Source organism: Epinephelus lanceolatus, chromosome 9 (assembly GCF_041903045.1).
Source record: "Epinephelus lanceolatus isolate andai-2023 chromosome 9, ASM4190304v1, whole genome shotgun sequence".
Classification (NCBI taxonomy): domain Eukaryota; kingdom Metazoa; phylum Chordata; class Actinopteri; order Perciformes; family Serranidae; genus Epinephelus; species Epinephelus lanceolatus.
In genome coordinates this window covers 22,185,090-22,203,050 of record NC_135742.1, presented here as the reverse complement: position 1 = coordinate 22,203,050, position 17,961 = coordinate 22,185,090, and the positions used below count along the sequence as shown (strand labels likewise).

Here is a 17,961-nt window from a genome sequence, read left to right as displayed (position 1 = left end):
GGCATAATATGCAAATAATCAACCCTCTAAGTCCTTTAAGGCCTGTCTGTTTTATCAGTATCCAGCTCCTAAACTTTTCTTCATTTATAAAATGAAAAGATCAGATTAACACTTTGAGCAGACAAGTGACAAAGAGAAGTAGAAAATTTATTGCAGTATTTGTTCCACCAAAAGGGTATGAATCCCCTTTCCTCTTATTACTAGGGTGACCTAATACAACAAAATCTACATTTACAAAATATCCTCCTGCAATAGGCCACATATACTGCATGCGTAGTTCGAAATAGAATAAATTATGTTCAGAGGACTCTGCCATTGTACAGCATGGACAAATAAAAGTGAACAAAAATAAAAATTCTTATTTTTTTTTGTCTTTTTTCATCTTTTTCCTTCAAATATCTAAAAGCTAAAAGGAAAAACCATCAGGGTGCTAGTAGTATAATAAACTCCAAAAACACTTTAATAAGAACATCAAAAAGACTAATTTCCAACATTCACTTAAGGTTTTATTCTTTTTTTTTTACAGCTTTTTTGTCTTCAGAGATATAAACATTTTAGTTTTTTGTCGTGTTAAACTATGATACAGTGGGAGTAGAAATGAGCGACTAGAATCTGCTGCACAACAGCGAAGGAGCTCCCACAACAATGTTGACAAAACATTTCCCTCCAGGTCTCTCTTCTGATAGCCTTTTTAAGGGATAATTTGGGTGAATTATTCCTTTAATGCCTTCTGGATTCTATCCTCTGCACTTTTACACAAACAAAACGTGAGAAGTCCCTCTAATATAATAAGTCTTATGTTTTGTGTCATTTTCATTTTTGCAAGAATAACTCATGTAAAAGTATGTAGTGTCAAATATTCTTGCCCTCTTGTGTTTTCTTACAAAAATGAGGAAGGAGAGGCGGAGGGTAGGAATCCAGTGAAGTTTGGCTGCGTTGTTGGAGGTGGCAGGTTGAGGAGGAGGAGGAAGAGGAGGAGGAGGAGCAGGGAAGAGGAGGATTTTGATAAAGTAGAAATGGAGAAGGGGGACCAAAAAAAAAAAAAAAAAAAAAAAAGAAATTAAAGAAAAAAAAAAAAAATCACACGGGAGCCATTAGCTAGCCCCTCCTTCCCGCGCTGCATACAGTGAGCGTAAAGTCTGTACTACTTTGTTGCTCAGTTTGTGGTTGCTGGTCAAGGCAATCTTCTTGTAAATGATGTCCGACTCCTTAATAGTGTCCACCCAAGGCACCTGTTTGCGGCCGTCGCGTTTCTTGGCCTCTGCCCAGGGCCCCGAGTAGGAGCCGGCCATCCAGTGGATGCTATATCCATTGGCGGTCTTCTGGACGACTCGAGCTATTTGCGGCCGGTCCTTGTATTTGGGGCAGCAAAGGGCAATCACATCCATGACCTCCACGATCTCACTCATACGGCCGGGGTCCGAGGAGTCACCTGCTCGCCTTGACTTTCGTGAGGACTGTAAAGAGGACAGAGGAAGAGAAGTTGAACTATTTTTCTCCACATTTTAAAATTGTATTTCATAGACAAGGTGCATAATCATTCCTCTCACCCCTGAGGTCCTTTCGTCGCCGTCGCTATAATCGTCATCTGTCTCTGGTCCTGCCTGATTGCGGGGACTGGGTCCTGACATGGGGCCGGAGCTTCCCAGTAGGGCGTTTATGGCTTTATTTCTGATGTTAGCGCTGGCAGACGCTTCTCCTTCCTCATCCTCCTCGTCTGGGTCCAGATGTTCCATCAGAACCTTAAACTGTGTGGAGTGAAAAAGACTTTGAGACACAAGTTTCACACTCCACTGCCGTTAAACATCGACCTCCAAGAACCAAACGTGACAGAACAGAGTCGGGGTAACCATTAAAGACTAACAGGTATTAAACCGGTCAGTTTAGCCTGAGCAGACACAATGTAGACATCAGACCTGGTCAAGTTGCGGAGTATCTCTTCTTTGCTTGGGTGAGAGTAGAAGATAAAGGCAGCCGGTTAAGAGGTAAGTTAGTTCAGGGCTACAAAATGGTGCCAGGAGGCCCAGTAGACTTATGAAGTCACAGCCTGATACCTGCTGTAGGGCCTAGTGCGAGACTTTTACATACAAATGAATGTCTGTTACATTTATGCTCTTGCCAAACAAGTTCACACAATACCTATTCAGCCTATCTCTACCAGGGAAAGCGCTCTGTATTTCAGAGTATACAGGTGTTGTTGTGTATGTGGTGATTAATGTGATGTGTTTTATGTCAACCAGCCAGAGCTAAAGGGGGCAGGAAGCAAGGAGAGATCCCTTCTAGATATTTCTAAAGAGATATAAAGCAGACATTGATGTGGACTGCTCATTTTGTCAGCGGGTTTCCGAAGATTTATGTCATCAGTTTTAGTCTTGTCCCCACATTTGTCATTTTTGGCAAGATGTTTGTATATTTATATCCCAATGCATTGATTCTGTATTTTCCCTTTTCTATTAAAATGTATTTGTTTGTTTCATGTGTTTTTTCTACTTTTCTACAAAAGCAAATCAATACTACATCATCAATTTGATTTTACTTAAAAAAAAAAAAAGATCTCATTAATAAATCTAAATTTTCCAATCTTAAACCATTCTTTTCAATTTTTGAAAACAAAATCAAAGACTACATTATATGAATCCTTTATTCTAGAAATAGTGAAGTTATTAAAACCTTGACCGTAACACCTGGAATTATTTGTTTATGATTTTTTTTTTGTTTGTTATTACAAAAAAACCTAAAAGTTTCCAGAGGGGATGCTCCAGATAAAAAAAACCTCAGCTTTCAGAGGAAGGACTCAATTAAAAAAACCTTGTGGGGGAGGGGAAGATACAGTAAGCTTACCTACAGTATATTTGCATTTGCAGTATATTTGCATTTCTTTGGCACTGGGTATCCTGGATGCCTGCTGCTTTACAGTCTGGCACCTGGTCGCTACTTTTTTATAAAGCCCCGACCTCACCTGAGCGCTTTGGGGGTACATTCCCATAAATATTTGGAACACAGAAAATAAGAAAAAAATACAGGCAGAGGGCAGAAAAAGCAGAAAAAGACACGGCGACACACTTCTAGTGGGTCACCAGTTATGACTGAGAGGGATTTCTTCTGTACGAGTCTATATACATTGTTTTTTAGGAAATCCTGTCTAGTATATCTTTCATATGTTTTTGTAACATTCTTCAGATGATTAGCAATCACTTTGTATTTAAATGCTGATGTTAAGTTTCTGGTGAGAAGACCCAAAAACGAAACAAAAAGGAAACAAAAACACTGACAATGAAAAGTCTGATGGAGCTTTATTACTTACATCTAGGTACTGTCTGACAATCCGCCTCTTGACATCGTTTGACAGCGAAGCGCGTGCCATGTTGTTGGAGATGAAGTCGATGGTTTGCCGTGGGTGGAAGTGAACGTTGCTTTTCCTGTTCACTGCCTTATCGTACACCTTGGCTGACTCATTCGGAGAGTACTTCTGGATTTTACTGTTAGATGACAAAAAATATTGAGTGAGCAGGTGATGTGTGGGTGAAGGTCTGAATTGGTCAAACTTAAGATACAGTAATTTAGATAAAGGCAATATAGACGTAAAGGTTATTTCACTCTTACCCATCTGAGAATCCGTATTGGTTCTTCAGGTGCTGTTTGAGCACCAGCAGCAACAGGATGCCCTGAACAGCATTAGCAAAGTCCAAGAGACCTGTGGGACTTTCTGGGAGGAGCCTCATTACTTTTTCCACATCCTCCAAATCCAGATCGTCCAGATCAGATTCGGACTCTGAGCTCTCCGAGTCTGAAACAGGTTTTCTGGCCTTTTTTGGCCGCCGTACCACATCGTCATTGTCACTGTTTTCCTCATCGTCGCTCCTGGGAGAATCACAGTTCATCTTTTCCTCATCATCCTCCCCATCTGACGTGTTCTTCCACTCCTTTACCTTCTTCTCCTTGCGCCTTGGCTCCTTTAGCAGTAGCTGGAGAGGAGAAAATCACAAAAATCCATTTAAAATTTATAACTAGAAAAATTGCTACTCAGAATTACTTCCCCATTAGAGGGGACACATAACCCCAGTACATGCGAGCTAGTTTTGAAACTGCTATCCTACCTCTTTGAAGGTTTGCAACAAGTTGCTGCCAGAGACAGACAGGGTGATGTCTATGTGGTGCATAATGAAGAGAGGCTCCTCCTGGCTCTGGTATGGGAAGCAGGCGAGGTTGTCGGCTACAAACAGCAGCATGTTTACTTCCGTCTTCTGCAGAAAGAAAGAAAGAACAAAGGGGGAAAGCATCAGTGCCTGGCATAAACTCACATTGCAGTGATTGATTGATTGATTGGTCCCGTTTATACGACAATGATTTCAACTGAAAACAGTAAACTTTAGTTGCATTTTGGCTGATCGTTTACACGACAGCGGTGTTTTGGGTGCCTGAAAATGCAACGTTTTGGAAACAGGTTCCAGAGTGCAATGTTTTGGAAAGACGCCATCTCTGTTGTCATGTAAACTTGCAATATGCAGTTCCTCTGAAAACGGAGACTTTTCGCACATGCGCATTACACTTCCAGTCACTAGGCATGCGCGAGAAAGTTGACCATCACAACAACAATCTCAAGCTCTGTTTGTGCTGCTCACCCTGTTGAATTTATCAACGCTTCTCCAGCAAAGTGTAGATCTACTGTAGCAACTCCACCTTGTCGTCCGTCCAGACAAAGTTATCTGTGCATGCTTTCGCCATTGTGTCTTCTTTGTTTTGGTTTGTAATCACCATGGTAATCACCGCGTTGTAGAGGAGGGCACTTCAGCGTAGGCGCGTGGCATCATGCCGTGGTGTTGCTTTGCAAATTTACACTGCCACCCACTGGCCTGGCATGCATACTAGAGCGTTTCCAGTAGACTTTGCAGCTCCGTGTGAACGGGGATCGTTCAATAACGTTGTCATATAAACGCAGACGTTTTTTTAAAACGCAAATGACAGACTTTTCCGTTTTTAGAGAAACGGTTGTCGTCTAAACAGGGCCTTAAGCAGTAGAAACCCAGAATACAAGCCTAAAAATGAGCTTGAGCTTTAACTATTCATACATGGTCAAAAACAACCTAGTAAAAATAATTGTAAAATAAAAGTAAAATAATGGAATTAAACATCTCCGAACTCCACAGTATTTCTCACCTCTTTATAGAAGGTGCTGCTTTAAAATCAGTGTCTGTGCCCTTAAGAGTCAGATTTAACACTTACACGTTTAATTCTATCTCTTGCCAAGACAGACTGCTGGTAAATGTGTAAAAAAAACACAAAGTAGATTTTGACTTGGCACGTCGTTAATGAGGAGACACCACTTCACACTGAGCAGTGCCAAGACGTGTTGGGATGAGAGCAGGTTTACTCACAGCACTGTCATCGAAGAGGTTCAGCAGCGAGATGAGGAAAGCCCTCCGGTGCTGCCGGTTCCCCCGGATCATAGTGAAGAGGTGCGAACAGAGTGCTGAGTGCGTCTCGTCCTGTCTGAAACCTCTTATGATCGTCCTATGAGATGACTCGATGGCTTGCTGCAAGTTGTATGACATCTTCATCCCAGCTACTGCCTTCATCTGCAAAAGAATATGTTGTAGGGAAAGTGTTAAAAATGTGGCTTTTCGGACAACAGCTGAGACGGCTGCTGCTGCCATGAGAATGTGCCAAAAATAATTAGACTAAAATGTGTTACAGTACTTTCCAGAGCTTCATAAGTTACATCTACATTGTAAAGATGGAAAAACTATTGAATGTGTATGAATTTAACTTCCTGGTTTTGGACTGGCCTGCATAAGCTCTCAGATCAGTTGCTTTAAATATATTTTTTAACCACATTAATATAAAAGTCATCTTGCGCATTCTTCCACCAATGCGAAGGTGTAGCTGGATGTCGATCATTCAGTACTGAAAGTTAATAAGCAAGTACTCAAACGCTAATTCTTTATCCAGGTACAAAGGGTTTAACTAGCTCAAGGTACCTGTGTGGGATTAAGTGGCATCTTGCAGCAAGGTTTCAGAATGCAACCATCTGAAATCCCCTCCCCTCCCCTCTCCCTCCCTCAAGTTTTTAAAGCTTGACAACGCTGAACACAAACTCACATGGATGAATCCTGTGTACTTCTTGTCGATCTCCACCAGCTGCTGGTCAGCTTTGTTCCTCATGCTGGGCTCTGGGTCTGTTCCCATCGCAATGAGGTAAGGTACACACTGCACAGACAAAAGAGATGTGATGTTTATACTTCTGTTATCACACATTTTAATCAGGGGTATGATTATGTTACAGCACTTAAAATAATGAATGCTGGTTATTTTTTCGGATTTAAGCTGCTTACACAAACAAACATTTTCACAAACAAATGGATAAGAATAAAAGTGTGGATATGATGACCAAACAGAAATACTGATATCATGATATCATGTATCACCTATATCTATGAGCCCAATTCTAGGACATATCACTTACTAGAGGTGGGGTAGTTTGACAGCTTCTGGCGTTCACGTCTTACCTGTACAGGATGGATGAGACCCTGGTTGAGTGTGAGAGCTATGACGTTGAGAGCAAAGTGCCGTACACTGGACTGGGTGTGGAAGAACGCCTCCAACACTTGTTTTAGATAAAGCTGCATGATAGAGCTGCTCATCCCTGAAGAGATGTCTCCCATCTCCTTCAGATCCTCCTGCTTGGACAGTTTCTTCCCTGCAAGGATTCAAAATATGAATTCATCAATTGCTGGCATTACTGATGGCACCAACTATCAAAATCTGTATGCTGTCAGAGAATGTAACACTGGAGTGCGGATCAAAAAGCTCTTGAGCAATAGCGCTTACATTCTCTGTCTGCTTCCTGCATCCGCGTGTCCTCCTCCTGCAGGTATGTCTGGAGGTTTTTGAGGATCTGGATTTTGAGGTTGATGGAGGAGGCACTGTCAGCCAGGATGCCGTTGTATAAGGACTTCACCTCAGGCATAAACATCTGGCTGGGATGCATGATCACAAGGAAGCCTGAGGGAAGAAAATAACAAACAGCATGTAAGAACAAGCAAACAGGACATCTTCCTCTGCTTCATCTCCACCTGCTGGGGCAGGAAAATCTGCTTACTACTGCTGTCCTGCAAGTTGACACTGTAGATGAGTGACTCAGCAACATCCCATGCTGTCAGTCTTTTTAAACACTCATTTCTGCACACAATAAATACTGTGAACTGTACATTTGTCAAACCTAATAACATTTCAAAATGCTTTTCTTGCCTAAGCCGATGATGGCTTTGGTCTTGACCTCCTCGTCCTCATGTTTGGTGAAGTATATCAGCAGCTCGAGAACTTTCTCCTTGATTACGACCTGTACACAAAATACACAGACACATATTTGTGAAGAAAGGGTACATTAACCATTTGTTACAGCAGCAGTAAAGGTGGTAGAGCGATGGCTTTGTTTTCATATCTGAGCTAATTTCTGTAACTTTACGTGCAACACTTTATCTGGCAGTGAGAAAAAACAATACTAGCTGTCACAATCTTGTCGCAGCTGGTAAATATTTTGAAACATGGACAGTAATCTTACCTTGTTGGTGCCCTTGAACTCCTCCAGATCGAAATCAAAGTGCCGGGCCAGGGCACCCACAGTGAAGAGCGATCGCAGCAGGAAAGGCTTGTTTGCTACCAACGTTGTGCTGTTGGGATCCTCCTGATGCTGAACCTTCAGCTTGTTAAGTGCACCTAGGAAAAAGAAAAAAAAAAGTTATTTCTAAGAGAACCTAGATTATTATTGTGTCCTATTTTTTTCTATAACACTTGTGGCTAGGTTAAACTACAGTCTCCTCACTTCTAAACTGACACACTGTTTGGACATACAGTTGAAATACAAGCTATATTTCCTTGTCTTAGAAAGTGACAAAGGCAACACTTAAAAAACTCAACACATCAGCCTTCTGTCATCCTTGCAAAAACAGTGCATACAATATGATTGTTGCTAACTGTATATCTCACCATAGAATCTGTTGAAGCAAGCCCAGACGAACTTATAGTTGTGCGTGACTTTGTTGACAACAGCTCCAAGACAGCTCACACAGTGCTGCACCACCTGGAGAAAAGGAAGGAAGAACATCATATCATCTCTGTAACAACACTGATGACACTATACATTTCAAAGAGTAAACTTGATTCGACTTAGAAATTTGTAAAAAGCCACGGCTACGCACCGTCATGCCATATTTGATGATGAGCTTCATGAGGTCTTCTTCAATGGTGGCGAGGAAAGTTTCACTGGGGTGCTCCATCAGAGGCACCACAAGCTCCAAGATCTTCGCCACGTTACAGATGACCATGAAATCATTGGCAGTCTGCAGGGGAAACAACGTAACGGTGATTACTGGGGAAGCTCTGATGGATCAGGTGTTTTCCGTTTACTTCTCCCCGCTGATGAGCAGGATCAATAAGATTTAAGTGTTTATTATCAAAGAACGAAATAGATGAAGTATATACAACTTACGTTACACTTTGTAGTAAGGTAGGGTTGCATGGTCATGGCGTGTTTGACCATGAGCTGGGCCCTGATCTTGCTGAACAGGTACAAGGTGGTGATACACGCCACTAGCCGCGTTGAGTTTACGCCTTTGTTCTCTGCAGAGAAAATTAATTATTTAAGTTCCTTACGATAGTTTAAAAAAGAAAATCAACTGCTGCATTATGACACAGTTTAAGTTGGTGTCAAATGATTACTTGTGTACCTGCAAGAGACTCCTCATATTTGAGGATGTGCTCCACCAGATTGTCAACTAGCTGAACACAGGCCTTTTTGGCTGGCTTATACGATGCATCCTCTTCAGACTTGAGAAGCTAGAGTAACAGAGACAATGTTCGTATTAGAAAAGGTTTTAGACATTGCTATATCTCCTATAATGTGAAGCCCTGATACAAAATCAAATACTTACATTCTGAAGAAGCTGTTCGAACCAGTCATAGCCGGTGTCTCGACATGCTGCAACCTGAAGAGGAAATCAGACATGAGATTAAACATATTATGGCCAAACTTCCCCAATAGATAATAATGATACGGGGTGTAGGTTGATGACAGATTTTGACTATTTGTGGAGATTTATTACAGGATACAACAAACTGGTGAGTCACTCTAACTTACGACATCAGTGATGTTGAGGATCTTTCTGGTCATGGTCTCTTTGTCATGAGCTGGAGTTGGAGTAAACCACAACTTCTGGAATGTCTCGTTCACCAGTTTCTAAAAAGAGCACAAGATCACGTGTCTTTAGTTTGGATCTATACTTTGTACTATCTTTCAAAGAATGTTAAAAGAATAGGAGTCACATCTCATATAAACTAAAACTGTGAGGAGAGAAAGGTGCAGTCGATCCGTACCTTGATACCTTCCTCATCATTGACCCTGCGGATCATCCTCACACACATCTCAGTAACCTTACTGAAGGTTGGCTGCTCCAGACAGATGTCTCTGAGGATCTTGATCACCCGTTTTCTTACACTGATACCAGTGTCCTGTGAAACAAAACAAATTCAATTAATATAAAAGAATGTTTTGTAGGCATTTTGATCATCTGCAAAAGACACATCTACATGAGGTGCAATAGCTTTTTTCTGCCAATAGGTGGCAGCACAAGACTGTAATGAAGAGTGAACTCCTCATGAACCCTCCTGAGCATTTCCATGACAACAGGTACAACAATTTCAATGTTCACTTGCAGGAGCTGAGTGAAAAGACTGAGTACAAAGCTTGTGTGTGGGACTGCATGTCAGTATCAATAGATTATATTACTACGAACATCACAATGATCTGAATTAATTCTGCACACTATGACCTGGCTCCTTGTTCAATTACCTTTTATCTTTTTTAAGCCAACACACAACATCCAAACTGAACCTTTCTAAGCAAACTTTCTTCAAACTCTAGCCCTGCGGTGCTTTTTCATTTGAACTCAGTGACAAGAAAAATTAGCCTTCCTGCCCGACTGGAAGAAGTGGCCCCACTCATCCTATTTGCATATGTGTTAAACATGCACATGAAACAGCAGCTCCATTTCCATACTAGTTTCAGACTTAGTTTTTAAGTTTAAAACATAATTTGAGTGGCAGGGAAAAAGCTGCTTTTCCACAGATGACAATCTTGATGGTTAAGATCATGAAAGCAGAGTTAGGACTGCATGATTATGGCCAAAATGCAAATCATGATTACTTGGACCAATACTGCAATCACAATTATTCATTGATTTTAGGAACAAAATATTTTAATTAACAAATCTTTGCATCAAAATAAAATTTTAAATAATGTTCTTCTTCATCTGAATTTAGTGCATCTTCTAAAAGCATAATAGAAATAAAATTGTACCCAAAATATAGGTTACCAAAAAATAAATATGCCATAACAGAATGCAATCAAATGAAGTCGGGGATTATTGGACACATATATTTCAATCTGTCTATGAGAGCTGGGTGGATATGTATCAACCACTGTACCTTTTTTTTATTTTTTATTTTTGGACGGTACTGAGATGTGCTGTGTGTCACTGTTAAGGATGTCTGAATTGATGCTTGACAGGGCAGGGATTCACTGAGGCAAATTTAGCAACATTATTCTTCTTAGTCTTCATGCATTAATCGTAGTGCATATTGTGGTGCTTCTTCAGGTAGTCTCCTAAATCCAAAATAGTTCTAAATAACTGATGATGATGGTTGATAAACAATGACTTTTGTTTTGCTCTTCTGCAGTCACAACATTGAGGAAAGTTTTTCTCAGGCTGCCGCTACAGTTTGCACAAACAGCAGCATGAGAGCTCATCAGAAGTGGAAGTTGGCTATTTATGAAGTGCATAATTTGTGTGTTTTCTATGAGCAGAAAACGCATTTTAAACGTCAATATCTCACTTGTGATTAATATTCGATTAATTGTGCATCCCTAAATGAAGTGAAAAGACATTGTCAATGCAACACGTCAAGTTAACACCAGTTAAGAAGATACAGCAGCGTATGATGTTGTCAAATGTTCTGTTCTAATAAATCATATTTCCAATAGCAGCATCTCTTGTGGTGTGGAGCAGACAGAATGAGACAATGGACCCAAAATGCATGGGCACGTCGTGCAAACAACTGTGCAGGTTGGTGGGGGTGCTCGGTTGTTTGGGGAGCAGTGAACTAACACATCGATACCGATACATAAACATCTTGATGACTCAGCATTCAATAACATCATTGCAAACAAAGCTCATCAACTAACACAGTCATCGGAGAAATGGACAACCTTCACATGTACAGTTCATACAGGGATAGTAAGACCTCACAACACAATAATCAACTTACCAGTATCCTCTCTATGAGCATGTCATAGTACTGCTCAGTGAGTTGGGGTCTGCTGAGCACAAATCTGCCCAGCAGCTCTACAGCTGCCTCTCTCACACTGGTAGAGTTGTCCATCAAACGACCATGGACGCCACGCTGCATGTCGGACTGCAGAAGTAGAGAGGAGTGTGTCAGTATATTACACATGGGGGAAAAAAAGACCACAGCATAACTTGTGTATTTAACAGTATAGCATAGAACAGGATAAGAACGTGCAGGAGCACAAGTTAAGACAGCTCACACCATCTAAGGTATGTAAAATTAATGTGCAAGTCAGGCATGACGAAGTGTCTTTAAAACACAGATCCTAACATACCCTTGCCAGTATGCTGGGGTCCACAGCCACAACCTCAGACAGACATTTCATGGCTTTAGTCCTTACAGCGATGGCACTTTCCCCAAGGACTCGCAAGATCTATAAAATCAATAAATACACCAGCCGATGATTACACAAACAGACTCTATATTCAGTTCAACACTTCACAAAACATAGATGAAACAGTGAGCCCTAACACCACCCGAGTTTAACTGTGTGAATGACTTATAGACGATTTTATGTTGCTGCTGTGAATCATTAAAAAGGCAATGTTTATGGTAATAATATTCAGATCTTACCTGTGTTAAATAAATATCAAAGCTCTGGGCGAACGGCCTCATGGAGGCCAAATAACGCACAATCAGACAGGAGTCCTCATAGTCCACAGTGTCAGAGTTCATTCTGGAGGGGAGGGGCAAAGACGACCAGTGTTATAGGATTTTACAGTCATACAACCAACAGTGAGACGAACTGAGAAGATGGCTGTGAGAATGAGTGATATGGAGTATAGTGCTTACTTCAGTGTGGCAAAATGAGCCGGCGTGGTCTTGATGATGTTACGCAGGAACTTCTTGCGCTTCTCAGCACGCTGCATAATTTCACCAGTGGTCTCCATCTCCTTGGCATGTTGTGGTCCATCTGATGAGTCCTCATCCTTTGGATTCTGGTTCCGCATAGACTTCTCAGCCTCTGTGGTGGCGTCTCTGAACCACTGGGCAATGTAGAACTTTCTGGCAAACTAGAGGACAGCGTAAACCTCAGTATAAGATTTACTGTAGCTAATTCAAGGAATATAACTATTCATTTAAAGTAAAATAAAATAAATGAAACAATAGTCCCATCAACACATAGTGATACTTCAAGCCGTTGTGTATGTAAGCCTTTGATGTAGCCATTAATTCAGAAGAAAAAGGTGGAGCTGAGTAATTTGAGCAGATAACAATGAATTTATGACTCAGCAGATGTTTTTTAGTGTTACGGGAACATGATACTCAGAACATGCACACAGATTTAACAGCCAGTCTAATGTAAACCTACCACCAGTGAGGCGTCTGTCTCAGCGTTCTCTTCCAAGTAGTCCAGTAGAGCCTTCTGCAGCTGCTGGGTCTCATCACTACCTTGAGACTATATAATCATACAGAGAGATTGTTCCATTTAACTCATTTTTGTCACTATAATCATCAATTTATAAATTCAAGAGACAGTGAGGTCATCCAATATGAAGTTGTTCTTCTACCTCTTGTAGGATTCGATCGATCGATCTCTGGTCCATCTTGCTGGTGACTGCGTCCTTCCTCAGGCGGGCAGCCACTGTGCCCAAGTAGTCCAGAGATGCCACTCTCAGAGCCATCTCTGTCTGCTTATTACTGAACTGGTGTACCTGATGGGAGCAGAGACAGAGCGAGAAAGAAAGATTTTTACTCTTCAGATAAAAATTTACTTTTACTTGCATGCTAAAAGAAAAAAAAGAAACCACCTCATCATTTCATTAGATGATTTGAAATAATTTTACTTTAGTGTCTCTTTAAGTGTTAAAATACTGAACTGCCACTGTCCAATGGTGTTATATAAAAATGACCTACGTAACTACAACATCATTCATAAATGCAAAGAATGCCTACTACCAGAGGATGTCTTTTCCAAATAATGAGCTGCAACCTCTTAAGTGCATGTCTCAGTGTAAAAAGGGTCCCTTTTTTTGGAAACACTTGAGCACAAATAGGTGCATTTCCAGTTTAAAGAAAGAGCTCTGTCATACTAACCAGTAGTCTGCCAAGCAGACTGAGCAGCAGCTCTGCAGCAGGCCACTCTGGTTTGTTTACTGTCGAGAGCAGGTCCTGGACAAAGTTCTCAAACAATGGCCGGTAATCTTCTTCCCCCTGCTTGCTGCCACACCTGAGGACAGGGGAAGATGAAGAAAGTGGCAGAAGGGAAAATGGAGGGAATAATAGGAAGAAAGGGAAAGCAGAATGGAAAGCATTAATAATCGAGGCTGAGGGTCATGACGCCACCAGAAAATAAACAAGCCAGCCGACTGTTTGAATACTTGACAGACTTAAGCATTGTTTTGATAAGTAAGTCCAAAAACTGTTTGCATCTGATGCAGTTCCAGGCGTGCACATGGGGGCACATGCACACTATGACAATGGTGGTGGTTTGATACATAACAAACTGTGGTAGTAATGCACATGACAGGCAGCAATCCTCCAAAAGAGGAAAAGTAGTTCTTCAGCCTTTTGTCTTAAGCATTAATATGCGCTGTACGTGTGTTAATAAATACTTATGGTGACAGCTTTAGGATAATGCAACATGTACATAGCATATTCCAAGGTCGTGCAGAATGGAAAGGTAATTACTTTTTGAGGAAGACTGAGAGGAAGTTTTGTGCCGTTCTCATCGCCGTCTCGTACGAGTTGGTTATCAACACATCTTGATCCACCTAAAACAAGAAAAAGGACTTGTGAGCATATTTCTGAATATGTGTTTGTATAAATTATACACATGCTTGCTTGTGTGGTGATTTTGTGTGTCTACTTGCTGTCCTACCTTGCTGTCGTACTCATCAAAAACGTCCTTGTCGTTGGGGAGGTGGACCACACACTGGATCAGCTGCAGCACCAGAGCCGTCACCATCTGGATGTATAACGGCTCTCCATCCTGGTCTGAGCTATTCAGCCTAAAGATACAATGGGCAAACATACATGATAAGTAACTTTTACATTGGGAAATCTTTACCTCTGACTCAACTATTAGTTTACATCAATGGTTGGATAATAATAAAGTCTTTCATTTGATGCCTTATGCCATAAATCGATGTCCATTCATATCAAGTAAATTACCTGAAATTCCTGAGGGAGCGTTTGCTGGTGGGCAGTCTGGCCAAAGAGGTAAAGATCTCCTCTAAGATCAGCTGCCGATGCTTCTCATAACGTGAGAACACCTGAAGACAAAATAATAAAGGTCGTTAGACTCTATCGTCATAATTTTGTAGAGCAGTAAAAATACACGTAAAGGATGCACACAAAAAAATCACAAGGAGTTGTTAAGCTGTAAAAACACTAGAATGAAGTATTTTGTATAAAAGACCCAAAAAGATGGCTGCAAGCAGTCTTTTTAGATAAATGCCAATAAAGAATAAACAAAGACTTACTGCTGTAACTAGTTTGATGGCACACAGCTGCAGCTCACTGACATTCTCCACAAAAAACGGAGTGATTCCCATCGAAGAAACCTAGACAAAAAGGGAGAATTGCATCAATCATCATCTGGTTTGCAATGCAGTTTTTGACTTGATAAACAGCTACGATTTTTCTTAATTTTTACCTGGAGGATGGTGGTGTCTGTGAGTAGCTGGATCTCTAGGAGCTCAGAGATGTTGCTGACAATGTCACACACTTTGTTGTACAACATGATGATCACACGTTGCTTGTGTGTGGAGCACTTTGCACGCTTTGCCTTGGAGCTTAACAAGCCACCTAGATGGACAAGATTAACTCTGTTAAATCCTGCGTCTGACCATGAACCATAATTTTGAACACTAACAAACATTTCCCGTTGAAATTTCCATATGAGAGACTTTGTCGTGTATCATAACTGGGCTAACAGCTTTATAAACACATTTCACACAAGTTTCATACAGGGAGTCATTTAGTTTGTTCTAGATGCTTGAGATGAGATGTTTCAGGCCATGTTTACACGAAAACGATCCGCTGAAAACGGAATCAGAATTCGTTTTGGTAACAATCGCAGTGCACACGGATCCGCAAAAATTACCACAAGGCTGCAGTGTACATGCCAGGCCAGTAGTTGGCTGTGTGCAATGAAACAACACGAGCCTGTGCTCATGCACTTCCTTCTACAGAGCAGTGATGTATAAACAAATAAAATGACAACCGCACGAACATTTGTCTGGACGGACGACGAGGTGGAGTTGATACAGTAAATCTACACTTTGCTGGAGAAGCGTTGCTAAATTCAATAGGGTGAGCAGCACAAACAGAGCTCGGGAGTCCGCCATTGTTGTTGTGATGGTCGACTTTCTCGCGTATGCCTAGTAGGGCTGTCAAAATTGCTCAAAAATGACATTCGAATATTCCTTCTAAAAATAACTCATAGGTTCGAACCATTTGAATTTTTTTTTTTCGCATTATGTCCACAAGAGGGCAAACTAATACAAGGAAACATACTTGTATATGTATTAATACAAGGAAACATAACTACTTGTAGGTATTTTTATTTCAACATAAATGTCTTTGAAAACATACCTACACATTAAAACACATAAAACAATTATCTATAACATTACTTTTAGAAACGACCGCGGACCTCTTGCTTGCCCCCCTGTCTGATGCGCATCTGATGTGAACGGAAGTGCTCCGGCTCGTGCGAGAATTTCGGTGCGCTGTGCTTCGCAGCACCTCCGCAGGCGGTGTGGCCTTATGCAATGCTTTCAGTGCAGCGGCCCAGGCCAATAGCCACTCGCAAAGAGGACAGCTGCAGTGGTGTTTTTTTTCCTCCACAATCGAATATCAATTTTCACATTCGAAGGTCCAATTTTTTTTTTCAAATTCGAATTTAGAATATTCGTTGACAGCCCTAATGCCTAGTGACTGGAACCATAATGCACATGTGCGAAAAGTCTCCGTTTTCAGAGCAACTGCATATTGCAAGTTTACATGACAACGGAGACGGTGCTGCTTCCTAAAAATTGCACTCTGGAACCCATTCTCAAACATTGTGTTTTCAGACACCCAAAATGCAACTAAAGTTTACCGTTTTCGGTTGAAATCGCTGTCGTATAAACAGGACCTCTGTTTATTACAGCTTTAACTTCTGCTACAGGTCATGCAATTTGTGGTTAAGGTATATATTTCCATGCAGAAAACAGTCTATGAAGTCAGTAAAAGAGAAATTTTGAAGAGATAACCCTGCAATTTCCAGACAACGGGGATCAACGACCAATCTGACAGGTCTGTCTCTCACTTAAGTTCTCGGATAGTTTTTTGAACCAACCTGATAAAAGGTTCTCAGACAATCAGACCAGGCACATACAAAAATCAAATAATGAAATAATATTAAGTTCTTTTTTCCTTTGTGCTCACCTCCATGAGGGTCGACCCTGTAGACTGGATCATATTGTGGATACAGTGTGTTCTGAAGATGGAACTTGGTGTATTGTAGCACCCGCTCTATGACGTCTTCGATGTAGACAGCCTTCGGCATGTGCGTTGAGGTCATGATGTTCAGAGCTGTCAGACAGGCATCCGCTGACTTTGTGACTCTCTCCATTATCAGGTCTCTCCAAAGTTTCTCCTCATCCTCAGCATCAAGGTCCTGAGGTTAGAAAGGGGGAAAAAAACAAGAATGCGTTTTACAAAAATCCCAAAAAAAACAGCATTTTTATGAACTCTAGCAAAGAAATGTTTTCCAGTATTTAATTTTTTTTCTTTACTTTTGCTGCCAGTGGGTATCTTTTGATGTGTCCACATGAATACTGCATGGAGTTCTGTAGTGTATCACATCCCAAGCCCCTTTAATACTACTGCAAAGAATATTTTACACAGAATGAGAGAGGAAAGGAGCTCACATGGTTCATCATGGTGGAGAGCTTGGATCCATCCTGGATGTTCTTTTCCAGTATATTCAGCAGCTTGACCAGCTTGTCTGACGGGATCTACAACAACAGGGACCTTTGTTAAAACCTACATCTGAAGCAGCATCACACATCCACACCAGTCCAACTAAACATCTTTATATTAATATATTTAAAGACTGTACCCTGCTGGAGATGCCCATGGCCTTAATCTTGGCGGACTCGCTTCCCAGCTCGCTCAGCTGATGTTTACCGAGCAGCAGTTCTTGAGGTATCTCATCATCATCCGCTGCTGGAAAAACCACAATGACATACAGTGAGGTTTCTGCATTTGGAGCTTCAAAACTAACCACAGTTTCAAAGCCAGTCAGCGCTGATATTTACCCATGGCAGTGAAATCCACATCCTCCAGATTCTCCAGTATGTTGTCAATGCTTGTTAAGAACCTCTTGAATGTAGACGAGTCCATCAGCTCTTCTTGGGTCAGCTTGGGTTCATATGCTTTCCGTTTCTTCTGCTTCTCCTTCATCTTCATTTTTCTGGCAACTGAGACAGAGGATGTTTATCTTAATTTTATGTTGCGGTTTGTTTTGTTTTTATTGTGCGTGCCAAATACCAATAATCTCTCTTCAAGTTTAAGGGAACTATTTGTTTTCTAGATTTCAACTTGTCGCATTAACACTGACAAGTA

At 41.1% G+C, this 17,961-nt stretch overlaps 1 protein-coding gene across 2 annotated transcripts in view; it reads right to left on the bottom strand.

Moving 5' to 3' along the window:
• Positions 1–126: 126 nt before the first annotated feature.
• Positions 127–17,961, bottom strand: part of nipbla (NIPBL cohesin loading factor a) — a 34,688-nt gene continuing 16,853 nt past the window's right edge. For both annotated transcript variants that reach the window (XM_033619519.2, XM_033619521.2), the window contains exons 16-49: positions 17,655–17,816; positions 17,456–17,562; positions 17,265–17,351; positions 16,780–17,011; positions 15,002–15,153; positions 14,829–14,909; positions 14,518–14,618; positions 14,225–14,354; positions 14,035–14,117; positions 13,441–13,573; positions 12,915–13,058; positions 12,716–12,802; positions 12,196–12,416; positions 11,977–12,079; positions 11,678–11,776; positions 11,323–11,469; positions 9,373–9,507; positions 9,137–9,235; positions 8,931–8,984; positions 8,727–8,835; positions 8,489–8,619; positions 8,199–8,339; positions 7,987–8,080; positions 7,562–7,716; positions 7,249–7,339; positions 6,829–7,002; positions 6,507–6,697; positions 6,100–6,207; positions 5,376–5,576; positions 4,098–4,244; positions 3,604–3,965; positions 3,305–3,479; positions 1,551–1,748; positions 127–1,457 (exon numbers count right to left, since the gene is read on the bottom strand). In XM_033619519.2, coding sequence (XP_033475410.1) covers positions 1,095–1,457; positions 1,551–1,748; positions 3,305–3,479; positions 3,604–3,965; positions 4,098–4,244; positions 5,376–5,576; positions 6,100–6,207; positions 6,507–6,697; positions 6,829–7,002; positions 7,249–7,339; positions 7,562–7,716; positions 7,987–8,080; positions 8,199–8,339; positions 8,489–8,619; positions 8,727–8,835; positions 8,931–8,984; positions 9,137–9,235; positions 9,373–9,507; positions 11,323–11,469; positions 11,678–11,776; positions 11,977–12,079; positions 12,196–12,416; positions 12,716–12,802; positions 12,915–13,058; positions 13,441–13,573; positions 14,035–14,117; positions 14,225–14,354; positions 14,518–14,618; positions 14,829–14,909; positions 15,002–15,153; positions 16,780–17,011; positions 17,265–17,351; positions 17,456–17,562; positions 17,655–17,816 — 4,997 coding nt within the window. In that variant the 3' untranslated portion in view covers positions 127–1,094. The remainder of the gene's footprint in view (positions 1,458–1,550; positions 1,749–3,304; positions 3,480–3,603; positions 3,966–4,097; positions 4,245–5,375; positions 5,577–6,099; positions 6,208–6,506; positions 6,698–6,828; positions 7,003–7,248; positions 7,340–7,561; positions 7,717–7,986; positions 8,081–8,198; positions 8,340–8,488; positions 8,620–8,726; positions 8,836–8,930; positions 8,985–9,136; positions 9,236–9,372; positions 9,508–11,322; positions 11,470–11,677; positions 11,777–11,976; positions 12,080–12,195; positions 12,417–12,715; positions 12,803–12,914; positions 13,059–13,440; positions 13,574–14,034; positions 14,118–14,224; positions 14,355–14,517; positions 14,619–14,828; positions 14,910–15,001; positions 15,154–16,779; positions 17,012–17,264; positions 17,352–17,455; positions 17,563–17,654; positions 17,817–17,961) is intronic.